The 24,185-nt window shown below is 37.6% G+C and overlaps 1 protein-coding gene across 1 annotated transcript; it reads left to right on the plus strand.

The window, feature by feature from the left end:
• Positions 1-18,024: 18,024 nt before the first annotated feature.
• Positions 18,025-23,013, plus strand: LOC107784716 (THO complex subunit 4D). Its single transcript, XM_016605885.2, has 7 exons — positions 18,025-18,285; positions 19,171-19,399; positions 20,214-20,366; positions 20,452-20,520; positions 21,330-21,511; positions 21,946-21,999; positions 22,643-23,013. The coding sequence occupies exons 2-7, from the start codon at positions 19,211-19,213 to the stop codon at positions 22,821-22,823; spliced, it is 828 nt and encodes a 275-aa protein (XP_016461371.1). The 5' UTR covers positions 18,025-18,285; positions 19,171-19,210; the 3' UTR covers positions 22,824-23,013.
• Positions 23,014-24,185: the final 1,172 nt, after the last annotated feature.

Consider the following 24,185-nt stretch of genomic DNA (forward strand, 5'->3'; position numbering starts at 1 on the left):
GGAGAATGAAGATGAAGAATTAAAGAAGAAATCAGGCGTCCACCTGGAGAATGAGGATGAAAAATTAAAGAAGAAATCAGGCGTCCACCTGGAGAATGAGGATGAAGAATTTAAGAAGAAGTCAGGCGTCCACCTGGAAAATGAGGATGAAGAATTTAAGAAAAAGTCAGGCGTCCACCTGGAGAATGAGGATGAAGAATTAAAAAAGAAATCAGGCGTCCACCAGGAGAATGAGGATGAGAGATAAAGAAGAAATCAGGCGTCCACCTGGAGAATGAGGATGAAGAATTTAAGAAGAAGTCAGGCGTCCACCTGGAGAATGAGGATGAAAAATTAAAGAAGAAATCAGGCGTCCACCTGGAGAATGAGGATGAAGAATTTAAGAAGAAGTCAGGCGTCCACCTGGAGAATGAGGATGAAGAATTAAAGAAGAAATCAGGCGTCCACCTGGAGAATGAGGATGAAAAAATTTAAGAAGAAGTCAGGCGTCCACCTGGAGAATGAGGATGAAGAATTAAAGAAGAAGTCAGGCGTCCACCTAAAGAATGAGGATGAAGAATTTAAGAAGAAGTCAGGCGTCCACCTGGAAAATGAGGATGAGGAATTGAAGAAGAAATCAGGCGTCCACCTGGAGAATGAGGATGAAGAATTGAAAAGACAATCAGGCGTCCACCTGGAGAATAAGGGAATACAATTGAAGGATCAGCAGTCAGGCGCCCACCTGAAGAACAGAATGGCAATGTAGTCTGACATTATGGATGAAGTCAAAAGCCCGCCCATGTGAGAAAGGAGCACACGTAAAGTCAATAAAGCAGAGGAGTCCAACCAAATCCCCAGCAAGAAACAACAAGAGTCCCAAACAAATAAAGGAAATACGAGACACAATGAAAGGAAATGCGGAACAAGTCAGAAGCAAAAGATGCCCAAAAGTCACCAAGACATCAAGACAACAAGAAACGCAAGGGCATGATCTAGATAAGATTCTGTAATTCATATACCATAGTCTAGTTTAGCTTTTGTTTTACCTTTGAAGCAAGGTGTAATAAGGAGGTCAGCAAGCAGTAAAAGCAGCACAAAACAGCAGTAACATCACAGTCCCACGGTAGTCCCAGCTACCCAAAATTTCCCGAACTACATTGACCTGATTCTCTTATAGCCAAGGATATGTAGAAAACCTTTGAAGCAGAGGTTCGGTCAAATCTTTCAAAAAATGCTTCCCACGGAGTATTTGAACGGGCAAAAATCGCTCGTATCCGCTCACTTTATCTTTGCACGAAAACTCTTCGAGTTTCCGCGCAAAGAGGGGCAGCTGTGAGCACGTGATTTTTGCCTCACGAAAACAACTCCAAAATAAATCAAAAATAAATAAAACAAATCTCTTTTAGTGTGCAATTTTTAGAATTTGTGTGGTGTTTGTTAATTATTTGTGTTGTCCGTAAATGTTTGCTTTGTTATAATTAAACAAAATAAAAATAAAAATACATGTTTCATGCATATCTAGGATTTAATTATGCACTTAATAATTGATTTAAAAATAAAATCACAAAAAATATGCATTTGTTCTATTTTAAATGTTCCACTGTGTGATTAATGTTTTGTCTATGTGTTAATAGTTGTTAAAAAGTAATTAATATTTTTGTAAGTTTAAAATTGTTTTATAATTAAAATTGGGAATTTAAATTAGGAAATTGAAAATGGGTTCTGAATATTAAAAATCGGGCCTGGACTGAAATCCAGGCCCAAACAAAAAAAATTCAACCCTCCACAGCCCAATCCCAACACTCCCATGTCCGGTCCAATTCAAACGAACCAAACGACAACGTTTGGTCGTATTTCATCAAGGGCCGTTGGATCAAATCCATCCAACGGCTGAGATCTTACAACCCTTACCCATAACCCTTACCCGACCCACTGCCCCGATCTAATCCTTTCCCTCAACTTAAACCAAACGACGTCGTTTGGTTAAGTGAGTTGATCCTGACCGTGTATCTTACTTGATCGGATGGTCAATATTCATCCACCCCATCCCTATATAAGTCCAAACCCCTACCCCGGCCCCCTAACTAAACACCCCCCTCTCTCCACTGTTCATCATCCTCTCCGAATCGCACCCCTAACCCTAGCCGCCTTAACTCTCCATCGCCTAAAACCTGGCGGCAACAACGCCGCCGGTCACCACCTGAACACCCTCGACTCCTCGCAACCCCCTCTTCACAGATCTAGTATTAGTTTCCTCTGAATCAGGCCCCAACTCTTCGAATCTTAAATCGAAGGTTGGTCTGAAAACTCGACCCTTTCCGATGACTTCCATATTAACACCGTAGCTTCCCCTAACTACCCTAGCTATGGATCTGGTGTTTGTTTGGCTCGAATCACCTCAGAGTTCTTCGAATCTTCTTTTGAAGGTTCGAACCAAACATGAACTCACTCAGATTCGTTCCAAACTAACACCAAATGACCCCTAGGCCTCCCTCACCCTTGTGTCATCTTTGGTTCCCTTCGAATCTGCCCAGAAGTGTTCGAATTTAAGATCCAAGAATCAGAAACCCTAAAAAATTTCAAAACATGGAATTTGCCCGAATTAAATAAGGGATTGAGGTCTAAGAGACTTTAATCGAGGTATTCTCAATTGAGAATACTTCGAATAAAGTCTGTTCAGCCTCAAAAAGGTCCAAATTCAAAGTCAGGCTTGAGTCCGTATAAATTTAAAGATTCAGAGGTATTTTTCTATTTCCTTTGTGTATTCTATGTGTATTTTATGTTTGTTTCATTAGTCTGTGTAATTTTCCCATCTTTTATTTTTATTCTGTCTCATACCCGTCTATATGATCAAAATGTGAAACTGTTTCTGTTGGTTGTGATTATTTACAATGTGAGTAATCGACTCGATTAAATTCGTCGAGTAGTTATATCATAGAATCCTGTTTCTGAAAATGCTGTTTGAAATAATCTGTTTATCGGTTGTTTGTTGACAATTGTTGTAAATAATCAGTTTAATTAATACTCGTCAGTTAAATCATCCTGGTTTATATTTCAATGAGTCTGTCAAAATAAGTGTTGTGTATATGTTATTTTCTGAACATTAAGTTTCAGGGCATTGTCAGTATATTGACAATGCTCCTGTGTTTGTTTGATCTTAGTTCAATGATTGAAATTCAGTTTAAATTGTTCTGTTGTTCAGTGTGATGTTATTGTGATGATTAGGTTTAATTTCAATTTTTACAAAGTGTTGGTTAGATACAATTGTATTAGGAGGTTAAGTATAGGATTGGTTATAGCTGCTTAAACAGATTATAAAGTCTGTTCTATATCAGATTCTGAATTTTAGTTTAAAGGCAGTAATAACAGTAATTACAGTAGGATTTCTGGGGTATTTCTGGGATAGAACAGTGAGGGTAATATGATAGTATAGTGGGCTGAAAGTGGAATATTAATGGCTATTATTTAATATAATAATGGGAAACAAAGGGTAATGGGGATGCTGAAAATCAGGAAAAAAGCTTGTAATGGGATTTAAAGTAGTAAAAGTAGAATTTTAGTGGGATTTTCTGATTTTTAAAAGAAAGAAGGGGGTCCAGACAGTAGGCTGCAAAAAGAGAGGCAGACCTGTATAAGATAGAGGGGATTGGGACTGATTTAGGGAGAGATTTTGAATACACAGAAGAGAGACATTAAGAGAAAAGAGAGAGAAAAAAAATCTGGAGGAATACACAGAACCATATAGGAGAAAATCTGGACAGAAATTAAGAGAGGAAAACTGAACAGAAAAATCAGAAATAGGAATCTGAAACAGATAGAAGAAAGAAACTGAAATCTGAAACAGATAGAAGAAAGAAACTGAAATCTGAAATGTTATTTTTCTAGAATCTACCCGTTGTTTGTTTGTGGATATTGTTCGGTTTAAATCTGAAATTTTTCTCAAGTTTCTGTTACTGTTCATCTGGGTTAACGGGTCTTGTTCAGACCTGCTGTGTTATTGGTATATTCTGCCGGTGTTTTGTTGCTGCTATTACTGCTGAAATTTACTCCTTCTACCTTCATTTCCAGGTACATATCTTTTAAACTCATGTTGTGAAAAGCTTCAACATGACAAATAAATGAAGCTTGGGAATTATAATTCTGTTTTCCATTCGTCTAAGTTCATTATTTTAAATTTCAGTTTTGTTTCATACTGATTAATATAGTAATATGCTTGATAGAATAACTATTAGTTGATCATTTCTCTTTTGAAGTTCGTATGAGCGTTGTAATAATGTTGCCTATTTCGGAATCTCATTAAAAGCATAGTTATGATTGGATTGCCAAGATAGGAAAATATGGCATAAAGATTGGCCATTAACTAAGCCTTGTGGCATTGTTAGTTGAATAAAGAATAGTATGAAAATGTCAAAAACCATATTGCTAGTTTATTCTAATATCTGATTTAGTTGTGGATTGAATGATGTAAGTTGTACGTTCATATATGGCATGATAACAGGTATATATAGAACCATAAGTGGAAGGTGATTTGATATAGCTCATTACGATGTTAGAGTGTTATGAATGTTTCAGACGTACAATTATGTTGCATGTAAGACAATTTTATTGAATCGATTTGTATAATAATTCCCTTTCTTATCAACTTGATGCCTATCTACCATCGTAAACAAATTAACCAAACGATTACAACTTTGGATTAAAAACAAGTAATGTAGAAGGTGATTAGGTTTATAGATTATAACATTTTTTAAAAATATAAAAATAGCATTCGCCTCAAATAGAATAATGAAAATTCTTCGAAAATATCACTTCCTTTCTTACATCAATTCTTTCCCAATTTTTATACGTAATTTGCACGTTGTTTATTTGGGTAGGCAAATATTGTATTCACTAAATGGTAGTATTAATCACACGTTGTTTATTTTTACTCCTTAAATTCGAATGGTTTGAGGAATATAATTCATACGCGAAAAATATAATTTGCGATCAACGTCCAATAAATTGTAAATTCTTTTCAAGGAATTTAGAGACTAGAGAAATATTTATTTCTCATGATATTCACATAAAAATATGTGGATATAATAAACAATCTGTAAACAAATTTATACTACCATCAAGAATATTTTTGTGATTAGGGATACGTTCGCGTAACCTGATTATATTTCTAAAAGCAATTCGGATTATGCGTTCGCGCAACTTCGAGCGAATATTTAATAAAAGGGATTTTTCGGAGAATAGCAAATTAATTTCCTAAAAACTCGAGATGTGCAGATCATTGTTTAATCATACAAGGGCGACGATGTTCTTAATTTTATTTTTAATTTTGAACGTATGGTTTTTTTTATAATAAAAGTATAAAAAATATTATCAACCTTTTTGTGTACACGTATGCGTGGCACGATTCTCTACAATTATAAAAGGTATATAATACGAATATACGTCCGCGTGATTCGTTTATATAATTGTAAACAATCTAAACAAAAGCGGTAAAAATCAGGTAATAAGAAAAATGGTATTTAGTAAATCAAGATATTAAAGCCAAATATAAAAATGGTTAAGCGACCGTGCTAGAACCACGGAATTTGGGAATGCCTAACACCTTCTCCCGAATTAACAGAATTCCTTACTCAGGATTTCTGGTTCGCAGAATAACAAACAGAGTCATATTCTCCTCGATTCAGGGATTAAAACCGATGACTTGGGACGCCTTAAAATTCCCAGGTGGCGACTCTGAAACAAATAAACAAATACCGTTTCGACTGTCCTTTAATTGGAGAAAACTCCCCATGCGCCCCCCGCGGGCGCGGAAAAAGGAGGTGCGACAGCTAACACCTGGGCAAAGGAGATCTCTGTTGCGGCCGAAGTTAAGCTCTCATATGCGCTTGACCATGCCAGGTGCATGCTCGCGACTTCAATCTCTCAGCCGATATTGAAAAGGCAAAGACTTTGGAAGAAGAGGCTGCCACTTTGCTTTACAAGGACGAGGATTCAGCTAGTGGCTCCGAGAGTGGAGGAGACGAATATGAAGTCCCCGAGGATGAGGCTCCCAAAGACTCGGCTCCCGGTGATGCAGCTGCCGAAGATGTGGCCTCAGAGTAGGTTTAGGTTTCTTTTATTTTGTTTCAGTGTTTTTGTGCAAGGACCCATCGTAGGTATTATAGGATATCTTTTGTAAGCCTCCTTTGTAAATATAAAGAACCTTTTTTCTTCATCTTTGATTTGTGTTGAATTCTGTTTTATCTTCATTTTGTGAAAAACTTTATTGTATAACTCTTATGATCAGTCTGAATACGGGACTCAGAACATAATAAACCCTTAGGTTTTTTATTGATCACATAATACATCTTAGGGATTTAGTTAATCCTCGATCTAAGCTCAAATCGATTTGATGTGAGCTCGGGGTATCTAGACCTTTGAGTCTGAATCGAGTGGGAGTAAGGTCTCGAACCCTTTATATTTTGGCCCTTAGGATCTTTTAGCTTGGCCCTTAGGCTCTTTAAGTTGGGCCGATTCGGCCTCTAAAGTGGCTATAATTTTTCCCTCTTTTTGGCTAAAAGACTTAGTGAAATTTTTTGTATGCCTTAGCACGTATTTTTTGTACTCGTTGGGTTTTTTGAAGGTTCGATCGATTGGAACCTCATTTATAACTTGTTTGTGTGAACATAATTGAATACCTCTTGAGGTTTTTTCGAATGCTGGTGTTATTGAAGCCTCTAAATTATTCGAGGGCTGATTTTATCAAAGCCCTTTTATTATTTGCTTTTGCCGAGGGTAGCCTGATTTAACCCGTTTTTTCAAAATGTTTGAAGGCCTTTAATTTTATGGCAGAAGTCGGACGTCTCCGAGTCGCATTATCTCGGTCGTAGCCTTTTTATATGACCGTAGTCTTTAATATGGTTGTAGCCTTCAAGTATGTCTATTGGACTTGTTTCCCCATAACCTTTTGAACTTGTTCGGAAGGTTAGTCCCCTAGTATGTTGGCCTTGGCCTTTATATCGAGAGGATGCCTTTTTGAGGTCTTATGAGTCCGAATTTTTGATAACTCGAATGCATTGACTGTTGATGACAGTCCCCGAGTATTCCGGGGGTGCTTTTGCGTTGTGGCTATTGAGCCGTTTCTCGTAGGATTATAAATGTAGAGCTCGTATAATAGTAGAATTTTTTCGAGACACAAAGCATTTTTGATATAAACAGAATACTTCTTCAGATAATTGATACATGCATACATGTTTTGCCGTCGGGGCTTGACTATTCTATATGAACACGGTTCGTCTGACCATTTGGTCCATTACAAAGTTCTCCTATAGAGGCCCTCTTTGGCATGAAGTAAAGTATTTTTCTCGAAAATATAACCTCCAAGGGTGATGCCCCTAGTATTCGAGGTTGATTGAAAATAAGCGTTGGATACTGTTGAGTTTTCCTTAGGTAGCACATAGTTGTTGCCTCATTAAAAACCTCGCCGGTAAAACCCATTTGGGACAAAATCCGATCTAAGGGAAAAAGAGTGCAACGCATGCTTTAAAACCTAAGGCCTTCTAGTAAAAATGTGCCTTCAATAGCTTCGATCGAACATCTGCAATGAGTTAGTTTCAAATTAAAATGGACAAGAAAGATACACACGTACCTTAGCAATAGTATCATTTGAGTAACGATATGTTCCAATTGTTTCAGCAGTTGTTCGCCTTCCATTGTGCTTAGTTTGTAAGAACATTTGCTGACAACTCCGAGGACTCGGTATGGTCCTTCCCAATTCGGGCCTAGTTTCCCTTTATTAGGGTCTCGAGTGTTGAGGATGATCTTTTGTAGAACTAAGTCCCAGATTCTAAAGTGTCGAAAGTTGGTCCTTCTATTATAGTATCTTTCGATCCTTTGCTTCTGCGCGACCATCCGAACAAGCGTTGTTTCTCGTTTTTCATCTAATAACTCGAGGTTAGCATTCATAGCCTCGTGATTTGACTCCTCCAATGCATGTCGAAACATGGCGTTGGCTTCCCCGACCTCGACAAGGATGAGGGCCTCAGAGCCATAAACTAAAAATAATGGAGTAGTCCCCCGTGCTAGATTTTCATGTTGTCCGATATGCCCAAAGGACCTTGGGTAGAACTTCCCTCCATTTTCCCTTCACATCGTCCAACCTCTTTTTTCGGTTTTGAATTATAGTTTTATTTGTGGACTCGGCCAGTCCATTTACAGTTGGGTGGTACGGTGTCGATAAAATCCTCTTTATTTTATGTGACTCGAGGAACTTCGTCACCTTGCTGCTGATGAATTGTTTTCCATTTTGACATACAATCTCGATAGGTATCCAGAACCAGCATATGATGTGGTCCTAGATGAAATCAATAACTTCTTTTTCTCTGACCTTCTCGAAGGCCTATGTTTCCATCTACTTAGAAAAACAATTAGTCATAAACAAAATAAATTTAGCTTTACCTGGGGCCGTTGGTAGAGGGTCGACTATGTCCATTCCCCATTTCATGAAAAGATAGGACTAAGTGGAGTTGTTCTTCGGGCTGATGGATCATTGGTGCAAATCGTTGACACTTATCACATTTTTTGACAAATTCTTTAGTATCTTTTTCCTTGCTATCCCAGTAATACCCTGCTTTGATAATTTTGCGAACCAGAGACTCGGCGCCAGAGTGATTTCTACAAGTACCTTTGTGGACCTCGTAAAATATAATCGGTATCCCCCGGCCCTAAACATATTGCCAATGGCCCATTGAACGTTCTTCTGTACAATGTTCTGCCTTCGTCTAATGCAAACCTAACAGCCTTGGTTTGTAAGGCCCTCGATTCTTTGTGGTCCGATGGGAATTTGCCATCTTTCAAATAATCGATGTACTTATTCCTCCAGTCCCAAGTCAAACTTGTTGAATTTATCTTGGCATGACCCTCTTCAGCCACAGACCTCGATAACTGGACGACAGTCCCCGGGACAATATCATCTTCTTCAACCAAGGATCCCAAATTAGCAAGTGCAACGACCTCACTATTTTGCTCTCGAGGCACATGATCCAGGGTCATTCCTTGAAGCGATGCAATGTTACTTGTAGTTTATCTAAGTATTGTTGCATCCTATCTTCTCGAACTTCAAAACTTTTGTTTACTTGGTTTACCACCAACAGTGAATCGCACTTGGCTTCAATAACTTCTGCTCCCAAGCTATTGGCTAGTTCGAGACCTGCAATCATGGTCTCATACTCGGACTCATTATTAGTCAACCTAGAAGATTTGATAGATTGTTTAATGGTACTACCCGTAGGTGGCTTTAAGACAATGCCAATCCCGGACCCCTTCACATTCATAGCACCATCTATGAAAAGGGTCCATACCCCCGATGATGTACCTGAACTCAACATAAGTTCTTTTTCCACTTCAGATACGAGGGTCGGTGTAAAATCGGCCATGAAGTTAGCTAGAATTTGAAACTTGATAGCCATTCGGGGTTGATATTCAATATTGTACCCGTTAAGTTCAACGACTCATTTGTCCAGCCAGCCCGATAGCTCGGGCTTATGCAAAACATTTCGAAGAGGGTATGTGGTTAACACACATATGGGATGACATTAAAAATATGGCTTTAGTTTTCTAGATGCGTTTATCAATGCAAATGCTAATTTTTCTAAGTGAGGGTATCTGGTTTCAGCATCTGCTACAGTTCAGCTTACATAATAAATAGGAAATTGCGTACCTTGATCTTCTCGAACTAGTACCCCACTTAACACTATCTCGGATACTGCCAAATATAGGTAGAGTTTTTCATCTACCTTCGGGGTGTGAAGCAAATGCGGGCTTGATAAGTATCGCTTTAGTTTTTCTAAGGCTTGTTGGCATTCCGGGGTCCCTGCGAAATCCTTTTTCTTTTTGAGCAAGGAAATGAACTGGTGACTTCGATTTGATGACCTCGAAATGAATCGACCCAAAGCAGCTATTCGACCTGTTAGCCTTTGCACGACCTTCACACTATCAACGATCGTGATATCCTTGATGACCTTGATTTTGTCAAAGTTAATTTTGATGCCCCGATTCGACACCGTGAAACCGAGAAACTTACCCGAGTAGACTCTGAAGGCAGATTTCTCTGGGTTAAGCTTTATGTTGTATTTCCTTAAGATTTTGAATATTTCCTCCAAATGAGCAAAATGGTCCTCTACCGCAGGGACTTAACCAACATATCATCAATGTAAACTTCCAATGTTTTACCTATTTGTTCTTCGAACATTTTGTTAACTAGGCGTTGGTATGTAGCTCCTGCATTTTTTAGCCCGAAAGGCATTATGTTATAACAATAAGTTCCAAATTTAGTATTAAACGAAGTCTTTTCCTGGTCCTCCGGGTTCATTTGAATCTGATTGTACCCGGAATAGGCATCGAGAAAAGTTAGGATCTTGTGGCCGGCCGTGGCATTGATCATATGATCGACGTTGGGCAATAGGAAAGAGTCTTTTGGGAATACTATGTTCAGATCTTTGTAATCTATGCACATTCTAAGTTTATTTCCCTTCTTAGGAACTACAACTACGTTGGCTAACCATTCGGGGCACTTTACCTCCCGAGTAGATCCTATTTAAGAAGTTTAGTTACCTCGTCCTTTATAAATGTGTGCTTCACCTCAGACAAGGGCCTCCTTTTTTGCTTTATCGGTTTGACCCTGGGGTCGAGGCTTAGCCGATGTGTTGTTATTTACGATGGAATCTCTGTCATATCTAAATGGGACCAAGCAAAGTAATCCATATTATCAATAAGAAATTGAATGAGTTTTTTCTTGAGTTCGGGGGTTAATCCTGTTCCTAGGTATACCTTTCTATCGGGCATGTATTCGATAAATACGACCTGCTCCAGTTCCTCGATCGTTGATTTAGTTGCATCGGACTCTTCGGGAACAATGAAAGTTCGAGGAGTAAGGAAATCCTTATCTTCGTTTTCGATTTTTGTTGATCCGATTTTGTCGAGGATGGAGGCAGTGATTGCTATTTGACCGCTTTCTTATTTTTGGTGTTCGAATTTCCCGAGGTTAAAGGCTCTAGTATCGGTGTCACTTCATCGACTGCAAACATCTCCTTTGCAGTGTGTTGCTCTTCGTAGACCGTTTTCACTCCATCCTGTACAGGGAACTTCATTAGCTGATAAAGAGTTGAGGGTATTGCCCTCATGTTGTGTATCCACGGTCTCTCGAGGAGTGCGTTATGCCTCATGTCACCTTCGATGACATGGAATTTTGTATCTTGTATGGTCCCAGCTACGTTTACTGGCAGGATAATCTCCCCCTTTGTTCTTTCGCTTGCCATGTTGAAGCCATTTAGGACCCAGGATACAGGTACAATCTAATCTTGCATGACGAGCTGTTCTATGACCCTGGATCTGATTATGTTTGCTGAGCTACCTGGATCCACTAAAACACGTTTAACTTGAATTTTATTTAAAAGGATAGAAATTACCAAGGCGTCGTTGTGTGGCTGAGCTATGCCTTCTGCTTCTTCGTCATAGAACAATAAGGCGTCCTCAGGCACATAGCTCCGAGTCCATTTTTCTCTGGTGATTGGTACCTTGGTACATTTGAATACAGGTCATTGGGGGACATAGACTCCGCCAACGATCATGTGGATTACATGTTGTGGTTCTTCTCGCTCATTTTTCCTTGCATCTCTTTCCTTGGAGTGATTCTTAGCTCGATCACTTAGAAATTCTCGAAGGTGACCCTCGTTGAACAACCGAGCTACCTCTTCCCTAAGCTACCTGCAATATTCAGTTTTATAACCATGTGTGCCATGATACTTGCACATTAAGTTTGGGTTCTTTTGAGAAGGATCGGTTTGTATGGGCCTGGGCCACCTGGTGTCTTTGATTCTCCCAATAGCTGACATGATACCTACTGCATCTACGTTGAAATTATACTCTAACAATCAGGGTGCCTCCACGAGGTCGGTATGCTTGTCGAACCTGCTCTTACTCATGAGTCCCCGAGAACTTTGACCTCGATTGTTTCTCCGATCATTCTGAAGAGCATTTCGACCTGAGGCATTGCTTTTCACATATGGCTGATATCGTTCTTTGTTGAATCTCGAATACCTGTTTGTATCCCTCGGGGGCTTAGCTGCCAGCCTGTTAGGATGAACTAAGCCTGAAGGGGCTCCCAATTGGTCGCCCTCGACCCTAATATTTGATTGGTAACAGTTATGTATTTCCGAATACGTCACAGCTGGATACTCGATCAGATTTTGCTTTAATTGTCGAGATGTAATCGAACTCCGTTCGTTCAAACCCTACATAAAGGCATGTACTGCCCAGTCATCGGAGACCGGTGGTAGTTCCATTCTTTCCATCTAAAACCTAGACACGAACTCTCTCAACATCTCGTCATTCCTTTGTTTTATCTTGAAAACGTCCGATTTCCTCGTTGCCACCTTTATGGCCCCGACGTGCACTTTACGAAGGCGTCTGCTAACGTAGCGAACGAATCAATAGAGTTAGAGGCAAGTTGTGGTACCATATCATAGCTCATTCCAATAGTGTTTCTCCAAACTTTTCCAATAAAACTTATTCGATTTCATCGTCATTCAAGCCATTTCCTTTGATCCCACAAGTGTATGAAGTAATACGCTCGTTAGGGTCGGTTGTCCCATTATATTTGGATATATAAGGCATGCAAAACTTTTTGGGAATGGGCATCAGAGCCCGCTCTGAGGGAATAGTTTTTGTATGAACTTTTTGGCATCTAAACCTTTCAAAACTGGAGGTGCCCCCGGTATTTGGTCAACGTGGGAGTTATGTCTCCACCTTTTTATCATTGTCCTCAATCTTTTTTTTCCCGGACTCGATCCTCTTAGTGAGCTCTTCAAGCATCCTCATAATGGTGGGGTCAGTCCCCGAGTCATTTTCGTTCGACCTCTTTGGCGCTGGTTCAACACGTCGAGTGTTTTCATGTTCAGCTACACTCGGAGTCTTATTCTGACTTTGAAGTTGAGCGATGGTGATCTGTTGAGCTTGTAACATCTCGAATATTACTTGGAGGCTGATTCCCCCATTTCCCATTTCTTGTGTTCCTTAGCCACCGGATCGAGCTTCCCTATGTACATTTCCTCCGGGATCTGTGCCTAAATCCGCGTTTAGACTGGTTCCATATTTGGCACTTCCCTTAAGTTTATTGGTGGTACACTGACCCCTGCATTGCTGTTTTCTCCAAGACCTTCGTTGCCATGAACATGTGCGTTTTGTGAGCTAGATATGTTTCAGCCTGACAATCAAAAAATCTTGACAAGAAAAAGTATAAAAACAACGTGTGTAATGAGAATCAGTAAAGAAATAATCACTTTTATCTTTAGCCCCACGGTGGACGTCAAACTGTTTACCTCAAAAATATGAGTAACAATTAAATTTGATTAGTGGTTTTAAAGATACGTGACTTAGTTTAATACCAATTAATGATCAAGAAATATGAAGTAGAAATGAAAGAAATAAGTGAATCAAACCAATGTTACTCAGCGGTGGTGACCTCGAGCTTAGTGACCTCGAGATGAACTAAGAGCAATAAAGTAAGAACAATAAATGTAAAGGACAATTCTGATGAACAGTAATAGAGAAAAGTAGGATAGTATATTCTTGTCCATGATTAGATGATGCTACAAATTATTGGGGGTCCCCTTTATATAATATGGAAACCCTAAATAAGGTACATTTCCATTTACAGTAAAGAATCTTATCGGTACAACTGTCTAACCACCTAGTACAGAATCATACAATCCTTTTTCGGGATTCACGCCATGATCTTGGGGACGTGGCAGGAATCTAGCTCATTCTGTTACGAATCCATAACGGTACTATTTCGACTCGGCCTCGGTATGCACCGTGTTTCAGTCTTCGGGCGTTGCACTCTGTCTTCGAGTTCGAATCTGGTCTATCGGGCTCGAACTCGACCTTGTCTGAACTCCGGCTTAAGACGGACCCTCGAACCTATAAATCAGAGGCATATGATTTTGACCGTATACATTTATTCCATATTATCATTTTAAAGATGTTATTCCATGTAACCATATATGTGATTATACTCATGTTAAAGATGTAGTTGTTTCATCTTCTGAGAGCTGTGATGGCTCTCCCGACAGTCAAGCTCGCCTTTTTCAAGTTATTTTCTCAAAAAAGTATAAATGTCATGTAATGCTTGAGATATTATTTTGAGCAATATAGTTCAATCTTGGCTTCTAAAGCAAATGTAATTTTTAAATTTTTATACTTACACGCGCAACGCGCATGCCCAAAAATTAGTGTGAGAAAAGAACACAAATAAATATTACCAATGCACCCTCCTCTGCCGTGTTGTCCAATTAGTTGGTTAAATGTACTTGAAGCACATGCCGCATGCCTGCCATGCGCCATGTGTTTTCCAAAAAAGAAAAAGAAAAATAGAATTCAAGTGACGGACGTTAACCCGGGACGTTACAAAAAGTCATATAGTGCATTGCAGGTATACGCTATATGTATTTGTGTTCTTCTTTTTCAATATTAGTTTGGTTCTTCAAGTTATTTTTTGCCTTACTTTAATCCGATTCTGCCAACAAGCCATGTTGTATGTTCTCTTCAAATAAACAATGGAAACCACTGATTCCCACGTTCTTAAAGCACCATTTCTTCCTTTTTATTTTGTGTCCAACCTAGCAATAAATAAAAAAAAAGAACAAGTGGGACTCCTCTCCACAACTTCTTGTTGAGTACCTCTTCCCTTTTTATGCTTAACCTACAAAAATATCAACTAGATCCCTGTGAGAATTTGAAATGGGCACCTCTTACCCGATAATATTTGGTCACAAGGAATCTTTTGAGTTCTTCCTTTAGGTACATCCGATTAAAAAATAATAATCTTTGAGTCAAAATAAAAGCTCTGCTCTTCTTTATTTTTGCGATTAAAGTTGTAAGCTAGTGGTTGCAACTTCACCCTGCAAAGGTATTGAATTTCATTTCCGCTAAAGGTTTTAAAATTTTCTCGCACAATTTATTGGCTCACATCTACCATAAAATAACTAAAAAGAGTAAAGACAAGAAAAAAGAAAATAAAAAATTCCCATTGTGGTAAAGTTCCTAAGAATTCAGATTATTTACACCTTATCTTTTAGAGACTACTCTGTAAATTCTGTCTCCATTAGCTTAGCTCAGTGGAGTAAATTTGTCTTTAGAAAAAATAATTACGTAAAAGATTAAACAAATTTAGCCAATTGAATTAACGAGATAGAATTTAGGAAAACTTATACAAATGTCCCAAATAAGTCTTAACTTACCAACCACTAGCCATTAGTCATAGACTTACCAAAACTAGCCAAGTACATATAAAAATTAAAAAATTAAATAAATAAGGTTCTTTCTCTCAAAGAATCACATGCAAAAATCACATTCCATAGTTTTAAGCGCGATTAGCAACATTAGAGAAAGACGGAAAGGAAATTTCATGGATGAGGTAGCAAATAAAGTGATGAAATACAAAAATATATATACAATATTTCAAAAATCTAAGCAAAAAAGAAACTTTTTAAATGGGTACAGTTGAAATTCATTGAAAACATATAGATAAGTCAATATACAAAATTTGAGGAAGATTTGGATTGGTTTTGTATCAAAATTCATAATTAAATCGGGTTCAAAAAATTCTTTTGCGACAGATGTATCAAACATGTATCACGCATGTATCTCACCTGCAGGTATACATGGATATACATGTGATACACAATTGATACAAATATGATACATATGTGATACACAAACGATACAAGTGTGATACACATATCATTTTTTCATGTTCAGTTTTTACTTCGAATTTTCAATTCAAACTACCTCAAAACTTCACCAAATCATCCCAAAACTGAGATTCAAGCTCCTTAAGATGTATCCAATATATTCTAATAATACCCACTCAAAAGAAAGCAAAAATTTGATATTTTGTTTGCTACAAATAACTAATTGGCTAATATTAGTAATATTTTATGAATTGATCAATTTTTGTAATGAGCTACTTATAAATGGACATAACTAGTAGTTTCCCTAGAATTTATATCTTGGCATAAAAAGGAATAAAATTCAAAAATAGCCATTATGATAGAGTTTTACATTCTATAGGTGAAACTCCAACTTAAAAAGTGGCTAGCTTGCACTATTAATACATAGAAAGGTCATTTGTGCAAATGCCCATAATTTGGCCTATAGAAAAAGCCCATCTTTGTGCGTGGAAGGAACGGGCGAACGACACAAATAGCCACTAAAAGCAGTGGCTTTTATTTTAAAGTCACTGTTTTCAATGTATTTAGACTTTAGCCACTCCTTTAAAAAACTTATACCTGACTGGACGAAAATACCCTTCTGGTATAACTTATACCTACGCTATCAACACACGCAGCAGTTACACAAAGAGAAGAAACGAGCAGCAACAGCAGTTACCATAGCGGCGATCAACTGAGGATTGATAAAGTTATAGACATCGCCTCTTATGATAATTCTGTATTCCGGACATAGTGTCTTCATTTTAGAAATTGAATTCAAAAAAAAAGAAACAAGAACACTATGTCCTTAACTTTGATTCTACTGGCCTCATTTTGCAAATTGAATAAAAAACTTAAGGACAAAATGTCATTCACTTTGTTGCTGTTCTTCTGTATACAAAGTCCTGTAGCTTGAGTTTCAAATTGTATGTTTTAATTTCTGGTTCAAATGTTAAGGACTGACAGTCCTTAACTTTTAAATACATGTTTAAATGTTAAGGACTAGCAGTCCTTAACTATTAATTCCATGTTTAAATGTTAAAGGACAAACAATTCTTAGCTTTTAATTTCTTGTTCAAAAGTTAAGGACTGACAGTCCTTAACTTTTAATTCCATGTTTAAATGTTAAGGACTAGCAGTTATTAACTTTAATTACATGTTTAAATGTTAAAGGACAGGCAGTCTTTAGCTTTTAATTTCTGGTTCAGAAGTTAAGGACTGACAGTCCTTAACTTTTAATTCCATATTTAAATGTTAAGGACTGACAGTCCTTAATTTTAATTATATGTTTAAATGTTAAAGGACAGACAGTCCTTAACTTTTAATTTCTGGTTCAAAAGTTAAGGACATGCACTCCTTAAGTTTTAATTTTTGGTTCAAAAGTTAATGACAGACAATCCTTAAGTTTTAATTTCTTGTTCAAAAGTTAAGGACTGCAATTTCTTAACTTTTAATTCCATGTTTAAATGTTAAGGACAAACATTCCTTATCTTGGTCTTGCACTTACAGTTCACCTGTTCTTAATTCTACAAGGATTACTTTATAACGTATGTCCTTTGTTTCCCATTTTCTTGACTTGTAGGATGGAAACAATATGCATAATAGTTGCTTTTAATGGTAGATGGACTGAAGACTATAAATATCTTGAAACAGAACATAAATCATGAACTAACAAATGAAAAAGTACCCAATGCCTCGAGTGCCACCAGTTACAATAGCATTCATGCCATAAAGGGACCATCTATTCACTTTTTCACTGCACTTAGTGGCAGTGGCAGTAGTTGTGAGTCGAACTGAACTGCAATTCATCCATGGGTTTATTATAAAGTTTTTGGGTTTTGAAAGTTGAAGTTTGTGCTTGAGAGAAGCAGCAACAGTGTGTGAAATGAAGAGGGGTTCCGACATTTTCTTTTGAAGAGAGAGAGAGAGAGAAGGGATTGAGGGATTGATGTGCACATATAAGGGATTGAGGGATTGATGCTGTTGATCAAGCATGGAGGAGACCGACCATGAAATCACCTTAGGTATTCTAGATGAAATGCAACGCGAAAGAGAGGAAGAAAGGGTAAAATTGTCTTTTTTCTATTAGTGGTGGCTATTTTTGTTAAGCATTATAATTAGTGGATAAAAATTAAACACCCTTAATTAGTGGCTGCTACACGCCATTTTTAAGGAAGGAACGCCTGTTTTTATGGGCCTAGAAACCGTGTTTTTCTCCTTAAATTAAATAAATTGCTGACCCATCTTCATGAACCAGAAACCGTGTTTTTCTCCTTAAAACTCCTTATATTACTCTTCTGCCATTGGCTGTATCTCTGTACAAAAAGCAAATCCGTAACCCTAAGCGACCAGCTTCATCTCTCTGTAATCCAGCTGCTCTCCCTCTAGATCAAATATTTTCCTGAATCTCTTTCAATTCCATTAAAATATCAATCTTTACCCCATTAAAGCTTCAATCTTTACCCTTTTCACCCATTAAAATTTCATTTTATACTTTTCCCCATCCTCCTCCCCTTCCTCTCCTCTATTTCTCTACATCTTCCTCTAATAATCGCAGATCTTGGTAAGTTTCTGTTCTTTTCTCGTGTTTAGTACATGGATCTTTGATTTTTATTGTTGATTGTGCACGTATTGACCGGGTCAAAAATGGGTAAAGCAGTTTTTTTGCGGATTCTTAAATAGATATTATGAATTAGCAAAAAAATTGCACACACCGGTACCGTATGTTGACACATATGTGTCGGGTATGAACCCATAAAGAAGTTGACTTAACATAAGTTGCTAAGTTCATGTTTTATTATGGATCCGTGTGCTGATTTGGCGGATTTAGGGTTTGAACTTTATGGGTTCAGGATGCCAATGAACCCGTTGACTATTTGAGTTACTTTGTTCAAAATTTAATATTTGTTCATGTTTAATAGTTTTCTTAGTATATATACAGGGTTTGCCTTTGTTTGCAGATTTACATCTGTGTGAGTGTTTAGTATACATGTTTTTAGTTTTTCATTGATTTAATTCATCCGTCTAAAATGGGGACAAATTACTTTGAGACAGAATATAATTTGGTAAAGATTTATGTATTATTGTGGATTTATAATGTTATAACTTTATGTCGATAATATTTCCTCAATAAGCCTAAGAATTGATATAGAGGACTTGTATGGGCTTTGGCAAATTTTGGTCTTGGGTTTGTAGATCCATGGTTATGCCAGATCTGTGTTGAATTAACCAGTTTACTTGGTGATATGAAACTTATACCGTCTATGACGCCATGTGTTTTAACTTTCACATGTTCTTGTTGCTTATTTATTGTAGAAGATTTGTCTGTTAGAGCTTTATCTCTGATTTGAGTATTGTTCGTTAATGTGAGTATGGTGTCAGAAGTTTCAACTTCTGTTCTCTCTTTGTTAAGTACTAAAATATACAACTACTTCGTCCTTGTCTGCAGACTGATATTTCAGCTGAGGTTTTTGTTGTCTGAATACGTCATGGCTTCCTTGGATATGACTCTTGATGATATGATAAAAAGTAGGAGAAATACTGAGAGAGGTGGTAGAGGACAAGGCAGGGCCCGACGTGGAAGAGGAGGATCATTTAGAGGTGGAAGAACAACAGGAGCTCCTCGTAAAGTGCCACTTGGTGTAAATGCTCGGCCATCTGCCAACAGAATTGCCAAGGCAAGCTCGAAACTGATGGAGTCTTTTGCATTTCCTAGACAATTTCATATGCTTTAGAAATGAAACGGAGGGTTCTCCGTATATTTGCTATAGAATTGACATACAAGAGATATTGACATGTTTGGCTCTAAGGAGAAAGTTCACTTGCTGTCAAATGGTTGTGCAAAGTATTGATGATCCTCTAACTCCTTCCATTCGAATGGGTTTTCTGCGAGGAACGTGCAATGGATTTTGATAAAATGGGATATTCAGGTGGCCCTGTTGTGGCACATTGCTTCTTTGTGTAGCATGTTGCTTGAGGTGCTTCTTTAACTGGAAAAAATTAAAGAGATTTCACCTTTTAATTTCCGTAACATCTAGAGGGTTGTACTTTCTTAACCATCTCTAATCCTCACTATCTAATAGCAATTGCTTTAAAAGGAAGTTTGTGATTGTCGTAAAGGATCCTACTGCAATATGTGGAACTGCTGTGGAGTCGAGATCTTCTGTTACGATCTAGTTCATGGCCTCTTTGCAAAAGTGGCTTCCTTCACTGAACATCAGAAGTGGAGCTCTCACCTTTTGTTTAAGGACCTGTTGATGTGCAGTGGGTCAACTCCACCATTCCATCAACACTTTTATCCATAGTTCATTCCTCTTTCTCTATTAGATTTCATTGTTTTTGAGCAATTCGACGTAAGAAACTCCTCCTAGTTCGATGGAACGCTGATGATATCTGATTTAATCTTGAAGAATGGTTATCTGTCTTATTTTTTGGTAGTATTGCTGACTTTTAACTTTCCACCTGGATATATTTTGGGCATGCTCTCTTCAGTCTTTCCGCAGAACGAAGAATTTGCCATGGCAGAATGGCAATGGCTTGTTTGAAGATAGTCTTAGAGCTGCAGGAATATCATCTGGATTGGAGAGTGGCACTAAGGTGTATGTTTCCAACTTGGATATTGGAGTGACAAATTCAGATATAAGGGTACAGCTTGTGCATGTATTTCAAATATATACTTATTCGCAATAGATATCTTTCAAGATCTGTTAAAAGAGGACTTGCTACACAGGAACTCTTCTCCGAGATTGGTGAACTGATACGATATGCTATCCACTATGACAAAAATGGTCGTCCAAGTGTAAGTTATTTTCTGCTAATTTAAAGCATAGTTCTGTGTTAACTTTTACTCGTATTGCTTGGTTATCACATGCACAAGTTATTCATCAGTTGGTGATGTGTATGCTGCCTAGTTTGTACTAGAAGTGGTTGGGTTGAAGCTTGATGTGGTTTAGAAATGCATCTACTGGTATTTGAGTTGTAGAAGTTCAATTAACGGGGAAATAGCCTCCTACGATACTTACTAAGTATCTAGATTTTTTGATAATGCAAAGTAATACACGAGACCCACATTTGGAAACAGCTTTCAGATTTTTTGATACTTGAGCTCTTTATATCTGTATAATTGTGTCATGTCAAAGGATCACATCTGTTATTTGAGATGGAGTAGAAATCATTGGTTTGAAGCAGTGAGGTTGTAGGAATAAAAGACTCCTTGGTGGGTAAGCCTGTGAAAAATGAATATTGGAGTCTAGTGTATGGAAAAATAATAATCTGCATGGCACACATTTCTGAATATGTTTATATATATGTTTTGTTCTTATAATTTCAAATAAGCTGCTCCATACACTTGTAGATCACCCCTTTATCATAACAGCTGGCCAATGATGCTGGTGTCCAGCTTCATGACTTTATATTTCTCTTATTTTTAACCTTCAACTGTTAGTTCGTGGTGCTGAATTAATCGTTTTAAACATCCTGCTTTTCTGTGTCTTTTACACTTGTATCAGTTTGTCAGTTGTTTCTTTTAGATTAAATAGTTGTTTTTGTAGTACTAGCTTGTATAGTTTTGGAGTTACCCTTGATGGTAAATTGTTAAATCACTTACAGGGTGCAGCTGAGGTGGTTTTTGCCAGAAGAAGTGATGCATACCAAGCACTTAAAAGATACAACAATGTTCAGTTGGATGGGAAGCCAATGAAGATAGAAGTTGTTGCTCCCCCCACAGACATGCCCTTATCAGCTCGTGTAGATGTTGGACGAGGAAGTGGAAGGAGGACAATTGTCATGACGTATGTAATATTAATTTCTTTCTTTCCCTCTCTTAGTATCTCTGGTTGTCTGTGTGACAGCCATACTTATTAACAGACTGTTGCAGTATGTACCGCCATTTTACTCTCAGAATATTTTGCACTCAGTGTTGTGTTGTCGGTAATAGCAAATGGTCCACATAATTGCTTTTAGCTTCTTAGTAGTGCTTTAGCCAAAGATTGCTTGTTAATTGATTCTCATTCTTGCCCTATTATAATGACAGATCTATGCTTTTTTTTCTTCTGTTGATGCGAGTCATTTGCTTGTTTGTAGTTGAATTTTTATTTAGGGTGCGGTTGTTTTGGTTGGGGTTGTCTTATAGGAATATTGTAGCTCAAAAGTAGTAAATGTTTTACGGGTGAAATGTTGTCCAATATCTTGTTGGGCAGTTAATGTGAACCTATGTGTTGTGCAGGCCTGGCTCAGCTCGTGGAAGGGGTTCTGCGTCTGCTGCTAATCGTGGTTCAAGGTGAGTTTCTGATGTGCACAGTTATTTATTCTCTGGATGTTGTTTAGTTACCTGTAGGGTAGGGGTGGAACATGTTTGTTTGGAGGCCGGCCTTAAGGCCATATACAAGTAGAACAGTGGATTTTTGCTTTAAGGCAATTTTAACAAATTGGCCTAATTGAATGCATATTGTTTCATCTTGAGCTATCGCAAGACATATCTTCTATTGTGGAGACTTTGGACGTTGGGCGTCTATTTGTTTGCAATTTTTAACATCTCACACCTGAAGTTGATAGGACTCGTAGCTTACTTTTCTCTGTTAGTGCAATCTCTCTCTTATTCAATGAAATATTAGATGAAGAGATCCTTTTGGATCAGCTAATCAAATGTACACTTGATGTTGAACACTAGAGATTGAAGAGTTGGGAGTTCTTTTTCGGAGTTAGATTTTTAGCGTATTCTCTTCTTCCATGGCTGCATCATCTTAATTGAAGTCAAATGTACGATTAAGTAAAAGTAATAACTACATCCAATTGAAATTACTGTTATTTGTGGAAATAAACTAATTAGATGAAGCCCTTGATAAAGGAAAAAGATAGTGGGCATATTGTTTTGGTGAACAAATTGTTGGAATTCTAAGTAATTGTCTTGTTTCTCACTCTAGTCAAAGGGGCCGTGGAGGTTTCGGTAATGCATCGGGGCGTGGGCGCAGTCGTGGCCGTGGAGGTGGACGTGGGCGTGGTCGTGGCGGTAGGGGGAGAAAGAATGGCGTTGAGAAGTCAGCAGAAGAACTTGACAAGGAGTTGGAAAACTATCATGCTACTGCAGATGCTATGCAGACCTAATCATGGTGTGTACTTTCAGTCCTTGTGGCATAAGGAAAAGAATTCCAAGAACATTTGCTGTAAAGAGTTTCCTGAATGTTTTAGTGGTTTTTCTGATATCTGGTTTGGAGGATACTGGTTTTGGTTTAATGGTTTGTAACATGACTATTAGAACGTCAATGCAGTAGTATATGACTATATAGTTCCGTTATTTTGTTTTTGTGATCAACCATATATTTACCATGGATCTGCAACTAACTAACAATCATATGCGTGGGATGAAATACGAGAAAAGTTGAACTTCAATGTGTTACAGTGCTCTCAGCGGGCGGCAAAATTGATTTCTGTGTTGAAACTTTGATGGACATGCTTTGCTGCTACATGTATTGTGCGAAGTATTAGGTACTTTGTGGAATTAGTTGAGGTTCGTGCAAGTTGCTGTTGGATACCACGGTTACTATGAAGTTGAACTACAATGTATAGTAGTGTTAAATCTTTGTAGAGCGCATCACTTGGTTGACATTGGTGGCTGCTTCAGTTCTGATGCATTCTTGTCTAGGTATCTCTGTACATTTAAGTGTAGTTCTCTTTCAGTATTCTTATCTAAGTAATGCTAATCCATGTATTCTTATTTACTCGTTATCCTGCATAGTATAATTCTTAGTACCTAAATTTCTCAGTAATTTGTGCATGAATTAGCACCGCAGAATTTAATTAGGAAAATGAAACTGTATAGCCGTTCTATATATATATATATATATATATTTATATATATATATATATATATATATATATATATATATATATATATATATATATATATACATTTTTGTAGTTATATATAAAATATATATGAATTATGCATACGCATGCTAAAGTGATCTTTGCCCAATTTAATTTGTAAAATAACTGTCACATTAGTTTTGTAGAGTTGAATACTGTAAACTGAACATTATATTCACTATGCATAGATAGGTTAGATTAGTTTTATTGTTTTATTTTTTTAAAAAAGTGATGCAAGAATGTATTATTTTATCTAAATGTCTCTCCTGTGCATTGGCTCCCCCTCATCATAGATGGTTCAGTCGCACCTGATGCCACGAAATGATTGAGAACTAACGGGGTCGAAATGAATTTTGTTCTTTGTATCCAGTAAGTATTGCATGACCGAATAATTTCAGTGTGCACTGCGGAGATATCGAAGAGAAATTAAGGTGATTTGGATGGTTTTCAAAAGTTTGTTTTTGTTATGCATAGTAAAGTAATTGAAAAATTGCCATTGTATAGAATAGAAAAGGTGATTTAATGATTGCTTCACATAGATCGGCCGAATCGAACCAATGACAAGCTATACAGAAACCTAGTTCACGGACCAGCTCAAGG

This window comes from Nicotiana tabacum, chromosome 16 (genome assembly GCF_000715075.1).
Source record: "Nicotiana tabacum cultivar K326 chromosome 16, ASM71507v2, whole genome shotgun sequence".
Lineage (NCBI taxonomy): Eukaryota > Viridiplantae > Streptophyta > Magnoliopsida > Solanales > Solanaceae > Nicotiana > Nicotiana tabacum.

Excerpts from the sequence above, each read along its gene's own strand:
- LOC107784716 (XM_016605885.2), top strand. The coding sequence starts at position 19,211 with ATGGCTTCCTTGGATATGACTCTTGATGATATGATAAAAAGTAGGAGA. Across the intron at positions 21,512-21,945 it reads AGGAGGACAATTGTCATGAC|GCCTGGCTCAGCTCGTGGAA; the intron begins GTATGTAATATT and ends TGTGTTGTGCAG. Across the intron at positions 22,000-22,642 it reads GCTGCTAATCGTGGTTCAAG|TCAAAGGGGCCGTGGAGGTT; the intron begins GTGAGTTTCTGA and ends TTCTCACTCTAG.